The following is a 24755-nucleotide window of genomic DNA, read 5'->3' on the forward strand; positions in this document are numbered from 1 at the left end:
AGTCAGGTGGTGTTGGTAATGTGTGATATAACAGAAGATATTACTTTGATACACAAGGATAAAACTATTTAGAAGTGTGCATGTGTGGTCGAGCCTCGTGCTGTAGAATAAGTTGTATTCCTTCTTTTCTTTGCCGTTGTTATGACACTTCCTGAGGATTTTATATTGAATGATACACAGTCACTTAAGTTATTTTAAAACAAAAAAACGCTTGATAGAGTGCTAGTTTACTTTTCTCTTTCCTCTGTAAATAGTTCAACGACGTCATTTTGTACACGAGTCGAGGGATGATGGCGACCAATCAGTTCAAAGTGCACGGCCAGCTGCCGCTCCACGGCATGACAGTAAGTGCCCCGTCCTCTCGAATGAACCAGTTCGTCATTACTGAAGACGAGGCGCCTAAAGGAGCTGATCTGAACCCCCCCCCCCCCCCCCCTCCCCCTTATCGGGACAACTGCACGTCCTTCCCCCTTCACTGACTTTTCAGCGACGCTCCTTTTCGTCCTCTCCGTTTGTCTATTTTGGTCCTCGCTGTCCTACATACCGCTGCTGCCTGATGTTTTTTTTTTTTTTTTTTTCCTCCGTGTCTCCGTGTAGATCAGAGAGAGCGAAGAGGAGTGGGGCGTGCCGCACGCCTTCACGCTGGTGGGGAAGCAGCAGTCGGTGGTGGTGGCAGCGAGGTAAGAACCAGCTGGACCTTCTTCAAATGGTCCCGACGCAAAGGGACGCCGGCCTTCTCCTGGAGTGCAGGGGGGGAGACATTTGGGAATCGTAAAAAAAAATTCCAGTAAAATGCAGTTAAGCTCTGACGAAGACATTCACTTCATCAGCAACTGTGTATTTTCCACCTGGTATCACTCTCTTTTTTTTATTGCCTCACTCATCTTTTTAGTATCATTTAAATGTTACTAACGGAAATATCTGTTAAAAAAGTATTTTTGTTTACGCTCCGTCCTCCAGACAAAAGAGCTGTGATGTGAACTTCCCTGCACATATTAGTACAATAAAACAGCATTGCTGTTTACAACATTTAACTACAGAAACACAAAATTATCATTCAATCATTACATTTATTTTTAACCAATATGCCCCAACAAAGCTATTGGAATTGAGCATTTATTAAAGATAAGAAGCTGAATAACTTGCAGTGCAATATGTGTTCGTCATAAAGTGAGTTTCATCTATTATATAATTTATACAATTAAATCTCAATAGCCAATTAATTAAAAATGGGTTATGTGCTAGCTTGATGTGACTAGATAAATATCCGAAAATAGAATTCACTTTCCTCTTTCTTCTTTCTTCTTTTTGTTCTTCATTGTTAATGTTGCCATCTTCCCTGTGACAGAGAAGAAAGCGAACCAGCTACTCGGGGATCAATGAATGAGCAGATGGTGTCTCGGTCTCTTCTAAGAGAAATTTGGCCTGACACCTGGACAAATATGGATCCAATTTCTGACATTTCTTGTTGCCTGGACTGTTTCTAACCAGCAGGCCTTCCTGCTGTGACTGGAAATAGGACATGCTGAGCACTTGATCCGTGTGTGTGTGTGTGTGTGTGTGTGTGTTTCTCCCTGTAGTTCACTCATAGAGATGGAGAAGTGGATGGACGACATACAGGTGGCAATAGACATAGCGAACACCAGCAATGGGCCTTCATCTGACCTTCTGACAAGCAGTCTGATAGTCAACAGTAAGTTACCACATGAGGAAAAACTTGTGAGAACACACACACACACCGTGAGAAAATACATTTGGAGTAAAAACCCTTCGGACGGAACTCCCCGCATACACAAGACTGAGTTTAAATTGTGAATAATCTGACGTTGTGTGTGCTTCAGCGCCCCTTGTGCCCTCATCGCCCCACTCAGTGTCTCGCAGTAACCACCTCCCGACTTTCCCAGAACGCCCCGACGTCCCCTCGCCGGAGGCCGAGTCCGAGGACGACCTAACGGCGTCGCGCACCTCGCTGGAGAGGGCCGCCCCTCCCCGTGGTAACACCATGGTGCACGTGTGCTGGCACAGGAACACCAGTGTGTCCGTGGTGGACTTTAGCTTAGCTGTGGAGGTACCGGCCCGAAGCTCAGCACTCCACCTCAGACCTGCCTCTCCTCTCCCGCTCCACTGTGTTCCTTCTCTGTGTCTGAGTTTGCTTTGGTGGTCTCTCAGTGGGAACAGTATCCTCTTGTACTCCTTCCTCTAAACGATTCACATATAACTTTAAAAAAGCTGACAAACTCAAATCATTTATTTTTCTAAATAAATACTGAAGTAAGATATGGATAGAAATTTGTGAAAAGTGCCTAATTGACTTTTTCCATTAATGTCTTTCTTTTAGTAACTGAGATTTTCTAACTTGCTCATCGCATTAAACGCTTCGATATTTAAAAGACACACCGTTCCTTATAATGTACCATTCCTTTTTTATTTCACTTGTTGGCAGCAGCTTGTAACAAAGCAGTGACGTGTCGTCCCCTGTTAAAGTTCATCATTCTCTGAAGGTGTGTTTGATGGCAAACCTTCTTTATCCTCTAGACAGCTGTTGTTGGTGCATTGGCTGCTCTATTTCAGAATGACCGCCATCAATAGCGAGAAACCTCCGAGCAGGATGAGAATCACAGCAACTGTGTTCTCCCGCTTGTCAAAGCAGCACTGTTAAAATACGAAACTCATCTGCTCCTGGAAGCTGAAAATTGAGCCGTTTTTATCGGATACATTATTTAACGTAAGCCTTTTATTTGCCTCTCTGTGGTGCTTCAGTGAGGATACTGTTCCCTCTCTCTCTCCTCCTCTGGCTATCTGTAGCCTGTGTTCGACCTCCTAATCTCAACCCAAACTGTGGCTTTCCCGTGTGGCTCTGTCCTTTTTTTTTCTCCTCTCCCCCGACCCTAGACGTGTCCGATCGTCTATAAATAGAGCGAGAGAGCGAGAGAGAGAGAGCAGTACGTAGATGTGCCAAACGTTGTCATCTCACACCAACAGGATGGATCTCGTTTTGCCCTCATCTAGTTCTGCTCTTCCTCCCTGTAACGATGTCCTCTTCACAGCTTTGCCTGGGCACACTGTCGTCGGCCCTCGTGTTCATCCCTGCCACTGCATGCATGCCTGTGTATCACCTACTCAGTCTCTGTGTTTCTGTCCTTCCCTCCCTGTCTCTCTCTCTCTCTCTTTTCCACATGCGTCTGTGCGTTCCTCCGTGGTAGAGGACCCTAGTCCAGTCAGTGGGAATAAGGCCCCCCCGGTGGGGTCCCCCAGTGGCCAGGGACCGGTGCCTCTGTCTGTTATCTGCTGGTACCGTGTTCAGAGCCTCTCCTTTAGTGAATCCTGCAGGAGTCTAGAGGTAAAGGAGCCAGGCAGACTGCAAATAGGAAGAAATCTTACTTTAAAAAAGACAATAAAATACAAGTTGCTGTTGTGCCTCATGTCTCCATATTTGGGTTGTATATTTACATTATTATCAGCACATGTCATAGAGGAAAAATACTAATAGTATGTGAATACCAATAGCCATGGTACCATGCTACTTAGTTATTCCAAAATAGGATTTAGAAAGTCTCAGTATGTAGTGTGTCAAAGCTGTAGATTGATACACATTTGGTACTGGTATTTTCATCAAATCAAACACTCAAAACAAACACCAGTGCACATAGTGATAAAGTAACACTGTGACTACTAAATGGAACATGTACAGGACGTATAGAACAAGCTGTATAAGGGTTGGTTTTCATGGCTGTTTCTTAACAATAATTAAAACACATTATTAATCGTCCTAGATTTTAGTAAACAATCTAATCTCTGCACGCTGTTATTGCGATTATAATTGGTATGATCGTATTTAGTCGTAGATGTAAAACCTGTTGCTTTTGTCTCTCGTAGAACCAGCTGTCTGGAAACCTACTGCGGAAGTTCAAGAACAGCAACGGCTGGCAGAAGCTCTGGGTGGTCTTCACCAACTTCAGCCTGTTTTTCTACAAGTCTCACCAGGTGAGGGACATTTGCTCTCCGCTTCCCCCCCACCCCTCTCCCCGTTGCGTTTACTCTTCTCCGGGCTTAAAGACATGGCATCTGGGTGTAGAATGTCGAATCGTTGTGCCATGGTGGAGGCGTACAGGCTGCTTTCACATTCCTTCTCTTCTGGAGTCTCTCTTCTAGCTGTTTGCATTTTCACAAACTGCTTGGGTTGTCCATCACAAAATGGAAAGACATCTATAGGAAGCAACATTTTTACGGGATAAAAAACGGAATTATCATGAACCAATGTGTGTCCAATTAAAGGTTCTTCTCACTCTGCTGCATGGCTCTCGGCCGTAATCATTTGGTTGGGAGCAGTTCTCTACGTGTTTGTTTATCTCTGATTCCAAATGGTTTAGTATAATTGCAAGCGGACCAAACGTAACGTTGTGTTCTCTTCCTCAGGATGAGTATCCGCTGGCCAGCCTCCCTCTGCTGGGCTACTCGGTCACCATCCCGTCGGAGACCGAAAACATCCACAAGGAATACGTCTTCAAGCTGCATTTCAAGTCCCACGTCTACTATTTCCGATCGGAGAGCGAGTACACGTTCGAGAGGTGCAGTGCGATCACTCGGATACGTCCAGCACTTGAAGTGTTTGCACGTTTTGTGTCGAGTGCCCGCTGACCAGGGGGCTGATTTTTTTTTCTGCCCTGCAGGTGGATGGAGGTCATCCGCAGCGTCACGGTGGCGTCCGGCGGCGCTCGTGTGCCAAACAGCAAAGAGTCCCGTGCTCGCTGAGTCCTTCGGGGGGGGGGGGCGTCGGCCCTTCCTGCCCCCCCCCCTCCTCTCCCCCTTCCCCCGAGATGCTGTGCTTTCCTCTCCTACACATATCTGGGACATTTGTACACGTGTCCGTGCACGTTTGGTGCTCTGAAAATGCTTTAATGGTGACATGTCCGCTGGTTTAGACTGCATCAGAGACTGCATTTTTTTTTGGCATTTTGACTCTCAACTCTGAAGCCTCTTTTTAAGGATGTCATTTTGTACTGTTTTCTAATAGTCTGAACTACTTCCTGTCTTCCTGGTTTTACTTTTTGCCATTGGTTGTTTTTAGAGCAGGATGATGTAGAGGTTCAGCAGTCTTTCAGAGATGGTTAAACTATCACTACTTTGTCATAATGTTTGTTTACTCTTCCATCTTATTGATAAATGCTGCTTTTAAAATGTCCTCCAACTTCAGTGCCAAACTGGTTATATATATATATATATATATATATATATGTCCTGGACGTTTAAAATGCTGTTACATTGGGGGTGAGGATTGTCTCCTAATACAGAATACCATTACAATTTAAACTATGTAAAAAGAGGCCGACGGTCAATGCTCTGTTCACACCCGTCCCAGTACACCTGTGTTCTTTGTTAAAACATAAGTGCTGAAAATATCAAATTATTTTGTTGACATTACTGTGGGATTGATCCCAAAGTGGCCCCAGGAGTAGCTGCCATCACAGAGTATTGCCATTTCAATTAAAATACATATTTTATTCACTGATCTTTGTTATATCAATGACTAAGACCGTTTTTTTTTTTTTGTATTATCAGCTAAAGGTCCCCTGCAGCTGTATGAGAAAGTGTGCGACTTATTCACAAAAATTGTATCATGAAAGTGGATGTCATTGAAAGCTTTAACGTTTATGTGTAAAACAATATAGAAACTTTCAGTTCCAATCAGCATTGCGCTCACCTAACTAGGCTGCCTCTTGTATTCATATATACCAGATCTTTTTATGGTTCCAAATGAATGGAAATATGCATTGAACAGGGGTTTTGCGGTGATGCAAATTAAATGTAAAATCTCACTTTTGCTTACATTTGCAGCTGTTTTTTTTTCTTCTTTTTTTTCAGACCACAGAGAGCTGTTTGGAAATGAAAGCAATAAAAAACAAAATTATTCAAACTGAGATTTGTTGTATTTGTGTTTTTATTCAAACACAAGGGTCTAAGGGTGTGTGTGTGTGTGTGTGTGTGTGTTTGTGTAGGGAGATATCAGTACATGTACAGCAGGGGAGTGTGTTTACAGCTGTGACCTACAGATGGCATCATTGAATAAGATTTTCAGTCCATTCAAGTCCTCACCCCTGTGTGTAAATTACACATTCACTGTATCTATGGTAAGAACAAGCAACAGAAATACTTCTGCACAGTGACTTCTCCTTCGAAAATATTTCATATCATTTAAATTTCTTTACTCGTGAGAACAGGGAAGCCAGTGAATGTGCCACTATGCGGACACACTGATACAAAATGATACCGGTTCAGTGATATCTAACCAGATTAAATGGAACCGTTGACAGTGTGTTCTTCAGTTTCATTTTCGACTTGCCTTTCTATTCGAAGACAACGTTAAGCTATTTTTCACATTGAGTGATATAGAAATGTGTAAGAAGCACAGAAGCGAATTCTTGCGTCTTCTATCCGCTCATTATTGTGTAACACTTCACCGACGCGCTCCCCAAGAGTTGGGATTTCTTTCCTTTTTTTTTTTTTGTGGCGGTGGGAAACTATTGGTTCAGGCGTTGAGGTTTCATTTAAGAGCTTTCAGTCCAAAGTGCAGGAACCAGCCCGGAGTGGGTATGGAGCCAAATAAGTGGGCTGGCCTCTAAACGGCGAAGGGCGGAGTGCAACGAGGAGGCGACCGGATTATACACCTCCCGTCTGGCGATGCGCGGCCAATGGCACACTTCTCACGAGGCGTCTTTATTATGACAACAATCCATCCAGTGTGGGGGGGGGGGAAATACGATCACCGGGACACCGCAGCACGCGTAGACTTTTAAAAAAAAAAATTACATCGGAAAGTATGCGATCGAGACGTGGGAGTGGAATGAGCGGCCGCACCGCGCTTCAAACTCGCGGGGATCGGGAGTAGCGGACGAACCGGCGATGTTCTCCCTCTGAAACCCCCTTTCGGGACCGCATCACCTCGCGGATGGAACGCACATAGTTTGCGACGTTGAATGCGCAACGATGGCTGTGGCGGCGCACGCGGAGACCAGGAGGTTTACGCGCGGCCTGGGTAAACCGGGCACCGCGGCGGAACTCCGGCAAAGTGTGTCTGAGGTGGTGAGGACGTCCGTGCTGGTGGTGAGTAGACAACACACCTTGGTGGCCGCTCCTGCTTCGCCTGACCTTAGATCAGCTGGGTCGTGGATACGCGTGGGGGAAAACGTGTGCAAGGCCGCGAGTGTGAGTGAGTGAGTGAGTGAGTGAGTGAGTGAATGAATGAAGGTGGTTTGCGCGTTGTTAAAAGCGTTTTAACGGGTCCTTCACTTCCATCCTCACCCAGCTGACCTCGGAGCTGCTGGGTCGGGGAACATTTGGGCTTCCTGGGTGAAGAACTGACGGTTCCTTTAAGAAGCGTGTGGGCCTTTAAAAGAGCGATGAACAGATTGAGCCAAAGTAAACAAAAATGGAGCCAGTTTGGTGGAATTGTAGGTGGATTGCAGTAAGTTCACAATACAACTACATTACTTACATTTAACTTCCCTCTTGTTGAAAAGTTTGAGAGACTTCACCCTCAGACATTTGTCATTTATCAACAAGTGTCTTGTGCCAAATCAGGGTGCTTGGTACCTGTCATTGATCAGTTCTGTTGAGATGACATCATGCCTGCTTACAAGAAAAAGCATGGTTTCAGTGCCGTGCTTCGGACACATCTAAAGTGTCCAGTGACGGATGAGATAATGCTGAATTTGACCGTTCACGCTGGAAGATCTGGGCAACGAGGCGCTGCATTATGAGCTACCTCCTCAGTGTCAGTTCTCCACAGAGCTCAGAGAGAGAAAAAAGAAGTCGGCCCTTTTGTTGCAGTGCTAGGTGTTCGGTGGTCCTGCTGATTGTTCCAGCTTTCCTGGAAGAAGTTGCTAGGTAACCGAAACAGACACCGTCCAGGCTCTCCGTCAGGGAAATGGAATCCCGAGTCAGGAAGGATCCCAGACATCCAACCACACCTTTTTGTTTTATTTATTAATCCTTACTTGTTGCGCTGCCAGAGACGCTGGAGGGAGGAAACCAGAAATCAACATGTTTGAAAGAGGGTCGAGTTACCTTAAAGAATCTCTCCGTTAAGAAGCATCTGAATGGTGCAGAGGTCCTAGTTGTTTTGCTTCTCTTCTCGTGGTTGTTTTTGCGTGTCTTTGTGGTCACTTTTCATCTCCATGCGGATTTTCTTATCTCTTTTGTGTTTTTTGTTTTTTTACCGGAGGTCAGGTTCTGAGGGCCCAGTCTGATTTGGGCCCTGTCTCTGGATGTGTGAGCTGTAGGAGTGAACATATGGCTGTGTTGTTCAGTTGAGTGGGACAAGAATGTGACCGTACACGAGACTGCTGTCCACGCAACTCGTCATTAATTCCTCAGCAGGACTATAGAGGGATCTGTGCCAGGGATATAAAGAGAGGATTGTAGTTGTTATCACCCATTTCGATTGTTGTTTCAGCTTGAAACACACATTATCTCCCATTTTTAATCTCATTTTGATCATAAAATACAGTCCAGAACCTATTAAATATTACACATTTGCTGGATCCTCTTTGTTTATTGTTAGAGTGGACAGAGAGAGAGAGAGAGATTTGTAATTGGCCGGCGCGCTCAGCTGATCCCTCTGTTTCTCCTCCCTGTAGTTCTGCTGGGAACACTGTTAACTCCATGATGGCTGTGATCAGCTTTTGAATGTGACCTGCTGCTGATTCACTTCACTGCAACACCGGAGTTGAAACCATTTGTTGATCGTGTACAGACTTTTTTCCCTATGCGCTTTGTCTGCATCACCCCACAGCATGCAAATGCCATCAATGCCATCAGCTGACGGGTCTGTGACAAAACAATGGTAATTCGGAAATGTTTAGTTATTTCTGTCAGTGTATGAAACAAGCGTTATGTAATCCTAATCAATAGTCCTCACTGCCTGCCACCTGATGGGGATGCACTCAGACCCTCGGTGTTCCTGCTAAGCGCCAGAGCCCGGGGAGCTGTTGACCAGATGGGTGTCATTATGTAGGAGTGATACCATTAGCCGCCTGTGACCAGTGCACACACAACCGGGTCACTGTGAGACAATACGGAAAAGAGAGGAGGCCTCACTTGGGCTTCAGAAATGGAACATTACAATACTGGGAACGTGGAGAACTATAAACAGATTACACATGCTGCTGCTTAACCTTGATGTCAGACATTAAGGTTGTTGGAAAAACCTTATCATTTTCATGATAAAGTTCTTTGACCCTTTTTAGGAAGTACTCGATAAGGTCCGAGGGACAATTTTAAGTACATCTTGAACTGTTTGGCAGGTGGACATTCCTCATTACTTTACTCTCTCTTTATACCTGTGGCACATCTGGCTGCATCATGTGACTTATTTCAGAGCCTGTGTTTGCTCAAGTCAAACATTTCCAGTCATGACCTCCTGATGCGTTGCGTACGAGATGGAGTCGCCTCACAAGCTGTGGCCTCTCCTTCAACTTCAAAGAGCACACATTTCTGTCAAATTTCCTGAGATGTCGCAATCGCAGGATAAGCTCGAGTGAGCGGGCGTGTACGAGCGCATTCTCTTAGACAGAACATTTCACTTCTTTGATCATCGCCGAGTTAAAGTCATGTCCTCTCATGCACTGAGGCCTGACTTTCTTTCCCCACCACTCCCCAGATATGTCCTCAGATCAACCCAAGTCTGCTAAAACTGCAAGAATACAACTTCTCCGCTTCATTGTGTTTAGTGAGCAGACAGTGGCTGTCACATGGGGCTTTGCTGTGAGTGTTCTGTGAGGCCAAAAGCAGCCTGGCCTCCCTCTGTATTCCTCTCTGTCACTATTTGGCCTGTTGTTATAACACTAAAGTGGTGAAAAAGCTGCCTTTGTTACTGTAATGGTAAATGGTACAGATAAACCCAGGGGGTTAATGGGTGGACTTTATCTGTATGGGTCAATAATAAATGAGGCCGCTCTAGTAACCAATAAACCCATTAAAAGACTTTATTAAAAAGCCCAGAACTTCAACAACATTTATTTACCTTTGTAAAAAACCACAAAGCCTTTCATTGTCTCACAGTTCAGAGTATTAAAAATTAAAGTTGTGTTGATGTTACATAACAACCAAGAAAAGATTTTTCCAACCTTGTTTTACCATCTGTTAAATAATGTTTCCCCTAAAAGTAATTTTCCAGATAAAAGTAATTTACCCTAATAAAGTGCAGTCTAATAGTACAGGTTATAATGTTCAGTTTTTGTTGAAAGGTATCGAGTTAAGTCACTTTGAAGGGTTGGTTGAGCCTCTTATTGTTTCTCGTATTCAGTTCAACACTCTGAATGTGTAACCTACAGCTCCTCTGATGGAATCATTTAAACTCCACAAGATCCAAACACGAGCCGCTCTGCATGGCCCGCACAGCGATGGCTTCACGGAGCGTCCCCATCGCCACCGCCAGGACGCCCCCCGAAATGTTTCCATCCCGCCCGCCTGAACAGGAAGCGCCCGTGACTTCCTGTCCTTCCACCTTCTCGTGGGAGAGGCGCAGGCCTTTCGTACTGCCAGATAGGGACGGTTTTCCCCCGTGGCTGCGCTCTGGCTGACCAGAGGATTTTTTTTGGGGCAGGGCGCGCCGTTAAACCCGCCCACTCCGTCTTGAGTGCTCTGCCCGATGGAGCAGGGCTGTTGTGGAGGAGGTTACCATAACACAGCCTGGTCAGCGGGGTGTTTTCCTGTCAGCAAGTGCTTGGCACCCCTGGGATTAGTTTTACACTCCCCTCCCCGAGAGCATATGTTTCCCTCCAATCCAACACTGTTCATAATTTAAATATCAAGGCGAGTTGCTTAATTAAAGTTGGTTTTTGAAGGCTGGAATCCAACCCCTGTTTCTCTCGGGCCATTTGTTTGCTGCATGACTATACGACTGAGCTGCAATGGACTAACAAGTAGAATATTTTAGTAATACGATATGAAATATAGTCCTTTCAGTATAAATGAATGCTGCAGCGTATCCTGAAACCAGAAAGAGGACGTACACGCATGCGTCTGTCTCATTTGTGCTTGCAAATTGTGCCCTTTGAGTTGCCTTCACACACACCTAAGTGCAGCTGAGGAGAACATACTGAGTCACTACCCTCCTTCTGTATTATTTCCTCCGTGATTAGGATGTGGTTAAATCCAGTTTGCCTTCCTCTTCAAACTAATAGGGACTCCAGCATCATCGCCCGTGATCCAACAAATAACGAGAATGGAATGAGTCCAATAGCATTTGATTTTTGTGTGTCGCTCAAAAGACTGAAATACATGACCAAGTCCTATTTTATGCAGAAAAAAACATCAAGTTTTCGTTGCAATAGCTGCAGAACTAATGAGGATCCTGTCTCACGTACTGCTGTTTGGTTCAAATGAGCAAATGCTACCACTTAGCAACATGCTAATCTGACATGGTGAACATGGTAAGCATTATACAAGCTAAAACCCAGTTCTGAATAGTTTAAATAAAATAATAGAATAGGTAGTTTGGTTAATGTTTTTTAGATGGTGTTATAACCCGCCATGCTACTTAGGTCTGGTCTTGGAATGTGTTGACCATCACACATTAGGTCCATTAGTTTGTCGTATCCACCTCCTGCCGAGGTTTGATCTTGGGCAGCTTGGTCTGACAAATTCTCCATCTATTCTCTGCAGTTTATTCCACTGACCTTTCCTGAATCCTAACTTTCAGAGCTGCATTGCAGAGTCCTCCATAAACCCCACGCTGTGTTTAACAGGCACATGAAGTGCACCGGTACCACGGGCCCTGGCCCACACATGTAGGGGAAGCGTACACAAAGTGAGAGAGGCCAGCGTTGTTTGATGGGTGAGACCGGTCAAGCTTTAAGCTCCAAAGGCATAATGGTAATAATGGTCCTGCACAAGTGCTGGTTTTAAAATGCACCTACAGATTAAGCTAATGGGATTAAGTCCCACTACAGCCCTCCTGACTGGAGAGTAAGTACCTGTAACAAACACGTCCACGTTGGCTGATGGTCTGATGTCTAATGTCTAGCACATTTCCTTTTAAGTCCTTGCTTTTTGTGAGGAGCATTAACTCTTCGAGCCTCCTCGATCCGTCCTTGAAAGAAACGTGTACCTCCCACCCTCGAATGCAACTGACCATTAACTTGTATTTGTGGGAACACGGCTGTTACCAAGACAGATGAGATTGGAGGGTTCCCCGTGTACTAACGCTCTAAACCTTGTCATTATTTCTTTGCACCCAACGCATGGCGTTCATGGCGAATCATTGCCAGGTGCAGGGTTTGTCCCCTCGGGTGGAGGCTGCTACGCTTGCAATGTGTGGCGTTGCCTTTATTCTTTGCTACACTCAAGCACTTCCAACCTTTTGAACTTTGATAATGACTTTTAAGCATGTGCTATTTTTAGCCATGATAATTCCATTTGTGGTTTTAAGTGAAATTTACAGAGTGAGAATCATGGAAAAATGTTCCTACTTGAGTTGTTTTTGTACCTGTTTGTTTTATATCAGTTACTCTCCATCTGTTATTGATGCGACTCCTGGGATTTAGTGTGAAGCAAACGACACATTCTCAGTAGGTTAATCTGCTTTGCACGCATACCTCTCCTTCCGCCCCCCCATGGCCTCGTTGTGGTCACTGACCTCCGATTTACGCTCGCCGCGCAGGATCAGCTGATGTTGTAACACAGAGGGATGGATGTATAATGAGCTGAAAACAATACAAAGAACCGGTTAAAAGAGTAAACTCGCGTGTTTCACTTCAGAGGCAAATATTGGATGTGATTGCCTGATTGTGAGGTATTTGTTTTGCATTGAGGATGGACGGCTGCTTTGAGATGTTGGGGATGCTGCTCTGTGCTTATTGGCTGACTGCTACCTGACTGCAGAGATGAAAGTGAAAGTTAGCCCGTTAATCTGGGATTCCCCTGGAAGTTTAGGCCAGATCATTTGAGATCACCCAAAACACCAAAGCAGTGGCGGGTAAGTGGATCACATGACATAAAGTCTGCGTACAGTACGTTCATCCAAACTACTTGACGCTTTCCCAACACCGTTGTCTTTGGTTTTTCCTTGTTTCCCACAGTTCACGCTGTTGACTTAATCAAAGCGAGACTAAACTCTCTACGGTCCTTAGCACTCATTCTTATGGCTTTGTGCACTGTGTGGATAGGACCTGCCGCGGCCAGAGGGGATACACTGTAATGACTTTTCACCAGGCTGGCTGCATAGCTGGCATTCCTCGCTCTGGTACACTTTAGGCGAGAGAGGGAGGGGGAGGGAGGGGGAGGGACACGACCTACAGCAGGCGGTATGATAACTGGCTTTGTGGGCAAGGTTTGGATCTCGCCACAATGTAAGAATTATTATTATTATCATTACACGAGTACACGGGTTCCCAACTTAAGGGTCGGGCCCCCACAGAGGGTCACAAGAGAAATCTGGCTGGTCATGATATGAGTATTGTGGTTGTGACCCCCCCACAGAAATGTGTTCAAATAACTTTTGTCTTATTGTTGCAGAGATAGAAGTAGTTCAGAGGGGCATTTTGTCTCATTTGCTGAGCCAAAAGCTTTGGTATCCAGTGCTTAAATTGTCTACTGTAAGCTCACAATAAACCTTGAATGTAATTCTTAATGTGGGATAATCCAATATATCTTTTATAATACCCCCTGAGTGCTGAACGTAACTAAGTGCACTGCCCCACTGTTGGAGTCATTTTGTGCAAAGCTGTACAGCGTAAAAGGAATTCTGATGATTTGCTGTAGTCACCCATTCAAAAAAAAAGATTTACATGAAAAGCTGAGCTCTTTTCTTTGCAAGCTGAAAGAAGTCCATTGTGTGCTCTCTGCCCACAATATACAAATGAGTTCTGGTCAGAGTAACAAGTCCACCGATTTATTCATAAGAAATATTTCATGTGCCATCTAATCAGCTGACATTCAGAAAAATGAGGGCTGAAATCTGCAACTGCGACTTGGCTTGAAGACATAAATGAAAGTCTTGCACAGTGTGCCTCGAGTAGAAAAATCACTCTCCTCGGGGCTCAAGTTGTTTTTGTTCGCCCCCTGTTTGTTTTTCAGGGACTTGTCATTGCGCGGCAGTATTGTTTTAGAATAATAAGTCACCCAGAGTTGTGGTGTTTATGGAAGCGCAGCGCTGTGCCAGAAGGTCTGCTCTTAATCCCACTCGTTAGCGCTAAACAAAGTGATCTCACAGTTGACGTTGAGCCACACGTGATGTTGTGTGACAGCGCCCGCAGAGGCTGATGCAAATAATACAATTTAATTTTTGTCATTGTCACTTTCTTTGTTTCTGCACGAGGGGCTGGTGTAACACAGGGTCCCCATCAAGACACAATAAGCAGTTCAACGTGGACTGTCCCAGTCAAGCAGGGATGTATCCTATAACATGTGTTTCCTCTGTCAGGAAGGGAGGGGGCCTCAGAGGGGTGGGGGGGGGGGCGTTGGTGCACAGCTCGGTTGGCTGAGACAGTGCCAACAAACGGTAACTACAACAGGAAAAAGGGGTGTGCCATTCCTGGATGTTAAAACAATCTGAAACCCTGGGAAAATACCTGATTAACACACGTTTTGAGTGTGTCTTTTGCACTGCCGAATCAATATAAGATATCAATATAACAGAGATGGTTTATGGATGAAGTGACCATGAACTAATGTCTGATTTTGCCCAATCGACTAAATTACACCAAACCCCTCACATCAAATGTGTCATAGCGGCATGTCTTTGGTGTCCCCTCACTGTATTCACGTCATCATAGATCACCCACATCCAAGATGAACTCCGTTGTGATCCAAAAACATTCATCTGTACCTGCACGAGTCAAACAAACAATTAGCTCTCTGTGCGGTCTCCGTCATGGACAACAGCCTCTTGTTACTGTTCGCGGCCTCCCGGTGTCGTACAGTGTTACAGCTGAAATCCAGTGCCGCTTTAATGGCGCAGGTGCGTGCACGTTGGTTGGCCTCCTCGTCCAGCCCTCCGTTTCCTTTGATTGTCAGCAGCGTTCATTGAACCGGGCTCAAGAGGATTTCCACTGATTACAAACAAAGAGCCAACTGAGATTATGGGATCTTTTGAGGGTTCCCAAGCTCCTGCCTCCCCCTAATTATCTCCCCCGGCCTGTCTCCCTGCCACGCAGCTTCCTCATGCCGCTGCCAAACCAGAAAGAAGTGTCGGGATTTTCTTGAATCGATATGTGTAAAAGATGCGATACCCTTTTTATTAACTGCTCTTCCTAATGTCTCATCCCATTTGTCTTTGCTTCCCCTTTCTCATTACATTCTGTCTCATGCTGTTTAATCCACCTTCTCGCTACGTCTCCAGCTTGCACCTCCCTCCCTGAATACCTTGCGCGTCGGGTGGCAATTACTTGCTACTAGCAGGTCAAGTGCTTGTATTTAATCTGCTCAGTAATCTGCTAAACTTGCTTTCATTGAAGGAAGTTCGAGTAAATCCGTTCTCTCGGACTGTTCCCGAGATTTTTATCCATGAGCTGCTTCAAACAAACAGCAAGTCATGAATCTTTTTCATTCTAATTTTCACGTTTCACTCCGTAAATCGACATCAGATGAAAATGCTTCTCTTGTATATCAGTTACTTGATTCACACTTGACGCGTTTACACCTGAATGGATGTCAAATATGCGGGACGTTAACCTGGGTGATAACGCAGCGGCCTTTTCCCTTCCCACACAGACTGAGCCCTGAGACTGTGAGTGTTGCGACTGTGTGGATTAGTTACAGCCTCTCAAACTATGTGAGGGGGGGGGGGGGGTGTAGCTGTTGGGCCACACGTCTGGCAGGTAAGGGCTTGTTTCAGGATCCTTCCGCTCGCGGCTTCCTCGCTGCATGTCAGAGCCTGAACGTGATGACGGTCCACCCCCCCCCCCCCCCCCCCCCCTCCTCGCTCCCTCCCCCCGGTACCTATTTCACACCTGGCTGCTGGCCACTGACCTGGCGAAGGGTCGTTTGGATCAAATCACACACCACTTCTAAGCGATGACAGCTTGGCGCCTCGAGGGTGACGTGCTTTTTACATGCCTCAAAACATGGAAAACAGGACGTTTTGGTATCTTGCCTTCTTCTGAGTGGCTACCAACACAGACAGCCAGTCACAGCCTCGTCCCTCCCTGTGTCCGTGTCATCACTAAGCCTGCGTCGGCCTCAGGAGGAAGCACTTAGACCTCTGCTTTGGGATTTAATTTCTTGTAACTCTGTCTTCCCGCGGAGTCCAGTCTATATCGACTTCCTCTCTCGCAGGTTGATGATGGGCAATGATTGTTTTCTGAAAAAGACATGCATGGGACAAACAATGGCTGCATTCTACCGATCGACAATCTGAGTGCTGGGAGGAAAGTGTTCATCTGAGTACGATGTCACACACTGGTCACTGAATTAATTATTAGACCATCACTTAGGCAGAGTTCTGTCTTTGCATGAGGAACCCAAGGAGCTTGTTTGCTTTGTTATTTTTTGCTGTGATGATACATATTTTGGAAATGGTTGTAATAGCTCTTTTATTTTCCTGTGCCTGTAGGGGGCAGTAACGGCATTCATACACTGTTGTGCATTTGACGATTGCAGATTTGACAATTTGCTGCGCGTGTGGGACACATGTGTATACACACACACACACACACATACCACGTGTATGACCGGCTACGTTCTGCCGCCAGCTAAAGTGCGATTTAATTGTTGCAATGTTTATATCATCAATGCTCCCTTGTGGCTGTTATATTGTGTGCTATGCAACACGTTTTCATCCAATGTCTGAAATACTATATAACTAAATAATCCAAAGGTCATTTTAAATATGCAATTCAATCTGTTTGCACTGACAGCTTGAATAAGCAACTTTTTAAATGAGATAAGTCAGTGTTGTGTATAGTGAAGCCAAAACAAAGTTGGCGAGGCTGAATGCAGGCCCTCGGGTCTTGGGGCTGCTTCACATCTTCTGTGCTGGTGCTGCAGCGCAGGCTGTGGAAAGGCACGGCTTCATTATTAACATCTATTAATAATAAACTGAACCAACCCCACTACAACAGAGCTGCCCTCCACTTAGGAACGCAAATAGGGTCCAGAGAGAGTGTGTGTGTGTGTGTGTGTCTGACTATGTGCTGGTGTCCTTTGTGCAACATACACTTATTCTGTGCCTGATGACCCCAGCACAAAGAAAAGGAAGCTGTGCCCGGGAGACTGGGTCATTTTCTTCATCTGTGTTAAATAAACCGTCCCAAAATACCAAGTAAAAGGAAGAGGATGTGGCCCCTGTGTGTTTGGTTAGTACCATTTTAAGAGTGACAGGATAGCATGAGGTCAACGAGAGGCTTAGTCGTATTCCTGGTATTCGTTGCATGAAACAAGGGGCAGTGGTGTAAACATCTGCATTCAGTAATTTATTTTGGCTTATTGAAATTCCTGCCCTGTCTTTAGCCCACACACGTTTGGAACTGTACCCACATCCTTTTCCTCTCAAACAATCTCTTGGGATACCAATTCAAACTTTTATTGGACGCAGCCAAATTGACACAAAATTCTCCAAAAAAAAAAGCCTCTGGAGGTTTGATCTCTGCTCTCTGTGGCTTTCACGCTCCCCCGGGACAGTTTGTGTTGTTTAACTTTGGAGGAGCGGAGCATTAATCTGGTTTACTCTCTGGTGTTTAGGAGTTTTGATTGGGTCGGAAGGACATCGGGCAGAGAGAGGCGCCTTTTGTTATGGCAGCCTTTACACACGCAGACACACAAACACGCACGAACATCAGCAGGAAACAGCCACTTCCCTTTTTTGAGTCCCCCCCCCCCCCCCCCCGAGAGATCCAGCCCGGGAGCCATGCCAGTTTGATCTGCCCTGCACAGCTGGATGTGTACGTGATGTCACCGTGGTTTACCACATGTGGCCTTTCTCTGGACAAACGCAGACACACCGTGCGAAGCCCCACCCCCCCCCCCCCACAGCAGACTCTGGGCCACGACAACGACGGCCAGCTGCTGACTTGACCTTCCTCCTCAGATGAGATGCCAGCTCCTCTTAAACTCCCGTCCACTCCTCTGAGCCACATTTCTGCCTTTTGCTGAGCGTGGGACCGTCTCCTCCTCGGTGTGAGACTCAAGCAGAGTCTCCCCTCTCTGTCCACATCGTGCTGACTTTGATGTTGGTGATCGGCCCCGCCCACCACTCGCTGCTAACAGCTTGAAAAAGGAGTGGTGGTTTTTTTGGGGGGGGGGGTTACTCTGGTCCCACTGATGATGTCCATATGCAGAAGACAAGTCTGAGGATGTCTGATTTGTATTTGAGTGACAAATCAAATGTGATCTGACGTCAGTGCTACACTAGTTACACGTTGGTGTGGAATAGAGAGCAGTAACCTTTGATTAAAGGAGAAGCTTTTACTATGATTTTTCAATATTGTTTATAATGCAGGATGAGCACTGCTCAAATATCGGATATTCACACATTTAGATCTTGGGATTTGAGGTATTGGTCTGAAGGATCTTCATCGGGGCAAGTGCTCTATTAAGTGTGCAGATATCTCTGTCAAAAAGTTAAATGATAGGAAAATACGTGACATTCTGTATGTGATTGTTGTCAAATGCACTTTGGCATGTGGTGAGAATTGTTCGGGAAATTATTCATTTATCAATTAATCAGTGAATGGAGAGAAAATGGATCGGCAACTATTTTGAGAATGGATCCATTCAAGGGGAAAATAAAAAACTATTCTCTCGTTCCATTTGTAAATCATGTTAACTGATGTTTTTGGTAAAAGACTGTTTGATTTAATGGATGGTTTTAAGTCCTCACTGATTCAGAACAAACACTAACTTGTTTGTGAGTTGTGTCCACTGCAGAGAGTGAATGACGGCAGCAGTAATCCATGTCGCTCCACACACACACACACACACACACACACACACACACACACACACACCAGCAGTGCTTCAGACCGGCTCTTATCTCCTCTGCAGCTGCTGCAGGGATGAGCAGCAGCTCCCTCATCCCACAGAGGATGTTCGCACTTGAACATCCGCAGATAGATCCGCTCTGTGCCGCAGCACTCTTTAACCCCCCTCCCCCCCGTCCCTCGCCCTCCATCCCCCTCCCCTAGTGGTCTCACTGTCGCCTTGCGCAGACCTCCAACTCAAGATTTAGTGGGGCTGACACAGTCCCACTGTGTTCTGCTGGAGGCTGCAGCGCCTCTTAATTTGTCTGCCACCGACACGCACGCTTTAGATGTCCGCAAGCTGTGCAAGGGAACTGCAATGTGTGTGTGTGTGTGTGTGTCATGTCAGGCAGTAATGTATATTTATATATAACATAGTATTATATTGATTATATCAAAGGCAGTGCGCATTACAGTGACAGAGAGATGTGAAACTGCTTCCATGGTGTTTGTTACTTTCCGAGCAGCGTGGTGCTTTTCGCGGACATTGTTTCTCGTGACAGGGGTCCTGCAGAAAGAAACCTCTGCTACGCCTTAGTGACTCAGCACCTGACCTTAATAATTCATCTTTCTGCGGGCATCTCACCCTTTTTTCACTAGATACCCTTACATGGAGACAGACTGTGACCAGGTTAGATTGAAGCCTTGGACTTGGTAGTCACAAGGCTGGCCGATGCAACAGGACACTTCCCAGATCTGGCTATGCCGCTAATTCACTTTAGCATTGTAGTCGCAGCCATCCCCTGCTCATTGATCTCTTGAGTCTCCTTGCAATGGAAATAACCAGCTGTAGCTACTCATGGGCATTCTTCTAACAAGTATATTCGATTTATTTTGTCATTAATCACAGATTTGCGTTGGAGGACTTCATTTCTATTTGGATACATTTTCCTCAGCATGTTTGCAAGAATTGATCCTAGAACGGCTGGTTTTCGGTTCGGACTATTTTTCCTCCATTGTAATGCTTAATATTATCCCTCCTTTAATCAGGATTCATGCGTGTAGCAATGTCTTCAGTTCATGGTGTCAGGTGCGTATCATATAGACACTTCAAACAATACCAACCTGCAAACCTTACTTGAATTACCATCAAGGTACAAAACCCTTACAGCAGTATGGTCTCGGCCTCCATGCATTGTTGCAGACATGTCCTTACATGGACAACCGAGACGGGTGTCCTTAGGGCAAACGATTTATGACCAACAGCTGTTTAGACTTCAAACAATGTCTGCTCAAGTCGACATGCGTCATTGTCCACTTGGTTGAGCTCCTGTTTGAGTGGGTACCCTTTTAGTGATAACCGCCAGCAATAATTCAAACCTAGTTGCTGCAAAAAGTAATCACTTCTTGAGAGTTCAAGACTTATTTCTGTGTTATTCAAACAAGGTGCAATGTCCACATTTGGCCTCCCGCAGTCTTGTGAGTGTCATCAGCACTTTTTGTCCAAAAAAGACAGTTAAAGTAAAAGAAAATCTGCATTGCTTCTTTCAGATTCTCAGAAAGGGGATGTATGACTTTGCAGCTTTTCCAGTTTTACACCAGATTTGCTTCTTGTTATTTTAAGCCTAAAATCCCTCTCTGCAGCGACTGGGGGATCCGAGGTGTTAGAAAAGCTATTAACCAAAGAGCAGATGTATTTTCTAATAGATCGCTACCAATAATCGACTTTTTGCGTCTCCCCCAGTATCTCCCTTCCATTCCCCCCTCCCTCTCTCTCTCTTTCTTTATGAATCTTCCCGGCTGCTTTTCTCTGCAGCCCTTAAGATCGTACTCTCGAAATGTAGTTCAGTGTGTCAAGCACTACTGAAATATTAACACAGCAGCAGCAGGAATGCGCACGGCCGCATTTATTTCTTAGTGCAGCATCATCGTGTAAGGGATCCTCCGCTTTCTCTGTGTGTTTGTCTGCCTGTTTTCGTCCTTTTAATGTAAGATATTAAAAGCTCAAAGTCACTTTTTTGCTTGATCACTAAAAAGCAGATTGCTACCATGTTTTATCTCTTAACTTACTACTACTTACTTAAGTAATGGGGGTTAGCGCATCTGGTCCCAGGGGACTCAGTGCGTGTCAGGGGCAACTCCATGCGCATGGCAATGTGACAAGCCAGATTTCTTTTTTGACGATTCCCATGGAGGTCATAGAGGTCTTTGAGTGTGCAACTTGCAGCCGCAGGAAGGGAAAGAGCAGTGATGAATAAACCAAGATGAACACTGCCCTGTTTGCTTCTCTACTCCTTTTACTCACAACATGGGAAACCAGCAGGTATAAAGCATCCGCTTTTAAATGATTTTTGGCTCAGTTGCAACCCGGAGCTGGAGGAGGATCATGATAAACCTGAAAGTTTCTTTGCAAAGGTCCTGCACAAAGACAAACGACATGGAAAGTTCTTTGTCCAGGCACTTTTTAAGATTCCATCTTTTCACGACGTGCACATCCTGCTTTGCCGTCTTTTGTCTTCCTTTTTAAGTCCTAATTGAGAGCAACACTAGCAAATGAATCATTCCCTGGCATTTAAAAAGCCTGTGTGTGATAAAAATGTTGTTATTCTACTCCCAATATACTCGTGTACTTGGCTGATAGACCAGCGTGTGATCAAGCAGCAGCTAATCTTTTGTGGAAACCCCCCCCCCCCCTCCCTATTTGATGTCCCGGCCTAAAAGGTTTAAATCCTCCCATGTCCTTGATATGTTTCGTAAACAGAGGTTTCTTAGAGACGAGTGCCGGGTCAGGATTTTTTCAACCATTTTAATGGAGTAAAAAGTGTCTTTTTTATCTTAAAGTACTTACTGAATAAATGAACAGATTTTGCTTTAATTTTGTATTTTAAATTGCTGCTTTCAGCTGAGATACAGTGATTCATCCACGGCCGCCTTTGGCTCTGGATTCTCAGCTGAACTAAATAAGCATTGAGCCATATTGCTGTTTGCCTGACCATGGAATCACACTCTCCCTCTGGATATAAGGCCGTGTTTATTGTAACCCACAATTGTTCATCCGGCTCCTAAAAGGAGTCTTTTTCTTTAGTTGAGTTAAAAAATGAAAGGGAATTAATACATTTCAAACGTAGCCAAATCTACATCATGCAAATGTGGAAATGAAAAGAGTAAAGCTGGGAAAGCATTAAGAAAATGCCAAAAGGAGGAGCATGAGCAAGTGCATGGGTGAGTGAGTGAGACAGATGCACATGCGAGCCTGCGTTGCGCCGAAGCTCAGCATTGGTTGAAGCTGCATGCAGAGCTCACACAGCATCCTTCATCCCCCCCCCCCCTCCTTGCTCTCTGCTCTACCTCGCTCACTTACTCACTGGATCCCGTCTGCTGACTGAGGTATTCCAACGAGCGCAGAACTACAGTGAGACTCTGTGTGTGTGTGTGTGTGTGTGTCTGTGTGTGTGTGTACATGAATTCTCTCTCCCAGCCGCCCTCCTTGGTTCTCTCATCCGGATCCTCTTTGCCCGGACAGCAGCCTCTCTCCTCCGGTCAGGAGCTGTGCTTTTTGCGGGTCCGAGTCGGAGACCATGGACCAGGGAGGAGCAGGGCGCGATCTGGGAAACTGGGTCACCGGCAGTCTCTCCTAACCGATGCCCGCTTGGACCCGGAGGGATGGGGTGCACGACCAGCACGGTGGTGATCGACGGGCTGCGTACCGTCTTAGAGAGGAACTGTAGTGGCTACATCTGTAAAGGAGCAGCCGAGCCCATCGGGCCATCTGAGGCTGAGCGAGCGCTGAGCAGGAGAGAGTCGCGTGCACTGCCGACACCAAGAATACTGAAGGTGTGTGTGTGTGTGTGTGTGTGTGTGCAGACACATACGTTATTGTATTGTTAGTATCGTGCCGTTCATTTCATTCAAAGGATCAAAAATACATATTGGTGTGGAAATTGTAGATTATTTTCCAGATCAATTATCATTGTTTTTTAAACAAACAGCACATCGTTTTTAGCTGTCCAACAACTAAAAATGTTTGGTATTTTCAAAAGAATCGATTCTCATATTTAAAAAAAATTGAATATGTTGCTCTCTATAAATTACTTAAACAATGAACTATCAATTTTTTTTATTATTGTAGATTGATTAATTATTTTGTGTTTATTATTGCATTATTATGAGACCCCTTTTCCCCCTTTTTCCGTTTTTGTTTCTGTTTAGTCACCTGTCTCGTAATACTGCTGCATCATAAAACTAGTGTCGAGACGGCAGCAAATTCTCATAAATTAGAAGCCGGATCAAGTGAATGTTTTGTATTTTTCCATGATATTTATGGTATTTACATCCAGCTCAGCTCATACCAAGGTGATGTCTTTAAATGCTTAAAACAAGCCTATTCAGATGGTAAATGCAGGACATGAGTATCATAAATGGATGGGATGTTAATGATATTAGTTCATGCACAGTCCATGCACGTTTGAAAAGCACAACCTTTTTAACCATCTAACAGTATAAAATGTAGGGCAGTGAGGGGGAGTCTGTGAGGGAGGGAGGGGTGGGGGGGGGGGGGGGGGGTGCTGGATCTTGCCTCTCACTAAGCACTGCAGGCAGCATGGGTTAAAGCCTCTGTGGGCCGGGAGGGTGGTGAGGGGGGGGACACAGTGAGCGCTGTGTCTGCTGGAAATCAATCACCGGCCTCTTGGCAGAGCTTCTGGTGCTCCGTACCAGCTTGTCTTCCCCTTATCGCTTGTGTTTACTCACCACAGTGCGTGTGCTTGTGTGTGAGGTCTCGTCCCGGCAGAGAGCACGGTGACGGTGGCTGAAAGCAGGGAATTGGGTCAAGGGTATGGTTGCTCCTCTTGGCTCAGGGATGGTCTTATCAACCAGCCGCTGGTCAATTAATCCTCCGTCAGCATTTAGCGGTTTGCTCGACGCGTTTCTGTGAGGGAACGACAGTGAAAGGTTTATCAGTCGTGTCAGAAAACTAAATGCATCAATGAATAATACTTCCTTATACCTTTTATCCTCAGCCTCAAATCAGTTGAAACAATAGATGAACCGTTATGTTGGCGACGAACTATAGTTCACCTGCAGGTTTTTTTTTCAAGCCTAAAGTCATCTGTGAACCTTTTTGATTCAGCAAACTAACTTTGTTTGCCTTAGCTGCAAGGTAAAATGCCTCACCTACTACAGCAGTTAATGTGTGTGCGTGTGTGTGTGTGTGAGAGTGTGTGTGTGTACCCATGCGATGGCTTTTACTGGTTATCTGTTTGGGGACACCACTGTTGTCCTGCAGACTCTGGCGTTCATTTTCCACCAGAATATCTCAAATTGAGCAGCAGCAGCGCACACAGACCTTATTGGCCGCATTGGATATTCTTCCCCCATATTTACTATAAATTACTGTAAATATATACAACATTTTATTTGGCCTTGTAATTCCTTCTGATTGCGGCGAGCTGTTAATTTCTGGGAATTTAAAAACGAGATGATGGGGTTAAAGGCCAGTCTCACACTCTCTCACACACACACACACACACACACACTCACAGACAAAGCCGTCGATGGGAGGCTGATCTGCACTCTCGAGGCATGGAGTAATTAAACAGCCCGTTTTAGCTTTTCACTGTGCTGTTGTTTCACGAGGTGATTGCAACAGCTCTCCCTATTCCTTCCTCATGGGAACTTTGCCTTCAGGAAGTGATCTGCCTTCAAAAATAAAAGTCACTGATTTGAGATAATGCATCGACGGGAAGGCTTTTGTAATTCAATATTGTCGTGTTTCGTTCTCCAGAAAGCTATCAAGGACGTTTTACTGGTTTTAATGTTTTAGTGCTGTGACAGAAGCAATTGGATGCTGTTTTAATCAGA

The 24755-nt window shown here is 45.3% G+C and overlaps 2 protein-coding genes across 7 annotated transcripts in view; both read left to right on the top strand.

Moving 5' to 3' along the window:
* The window catches only part of LOC119228554 (FERM, ARHGEF and pleckstrin domain-containing protein 1), a 39076-nt gene extending 33156 nt beyond the window's left edge, over positions 1 to 5920 (top strand). Inside the window, exons 21-27 of one of the 3 annotated variants that reach the window (XM_037488290.2) lie at positions 255 to 344; positions 598 to 680; positions 1581 to 1693; positions 3204 to 3340; positions 3877 to 3984; positions 4417 to 4568; positions 4671 to 5920. In XM_037488290.2, the coding sequence (XP_037344187.2) occupies positions 255 to 344; positions 598 to 680; positions 1581 to 1693; positions 3204 to 3340; positions 3877 to 3984; positions 4417 to 4568; positions 4671 to 4752 (765 nt within the window). In that variant the 3' untranslated portion in view covers positions 4753 to 5920. Of the gene's footprint in view, positions 1 to 254; positions 345 to 597; positions 681 to 1348; positions 1725 to 1904; positions 2069 to 3203; positions 3341 to 3876; positions 3985 to 4416; positions 4569 to 4670 lie in introns of those variants that run through there. The other 2 variants (XM_037488289.2, XM_037488292.2) reach the window with 2 other exon arrangements.
* Positions 5921 to 6597: 677 nt separating this feature from the next.
* The window catches only part of zmp:0000001200 (dedicator of cytokinesis protein 9), a 58190-nt gene continuing 40032 nt past the window's right edge, over positions 6598 to 24755 (top strand). For 2 of the 4 annotated variants that reach the window (XM_037488258.2, XM_062564841.1), the window contains exon 1: positions 6598 to 7101. In XM_037488258.2, the coding sequence (XP_037344155.2) occupies positions 6985 to 7101 (117 nt within the window). In that variant the 5' untranslated portion in view covers positions 6598 to 6984. Of the gene's footprint in view, positions 7102 to 22328; positions 22731 to 24755 lie in introns of those variants that run through there. The other 2 variants (XM_037488255.2, XM_062564839.1) reach the window with 1 other exon arrangement.

This window comes from Pungitius pungitius, chromosome 10 (genome assembly GCF_949316345.1).
Source record: "Pungitius pungitius chromosome 10, fPunPun2.1, whole genome shotgun sequence".
In the NCBI taxonomy this organism is placed as follows: Eukaryota; Metazoa; Chordata; class Actinopteri; order Perciformes; family Gasterosteidae; genus Pungitius; species Pungitius pungitius.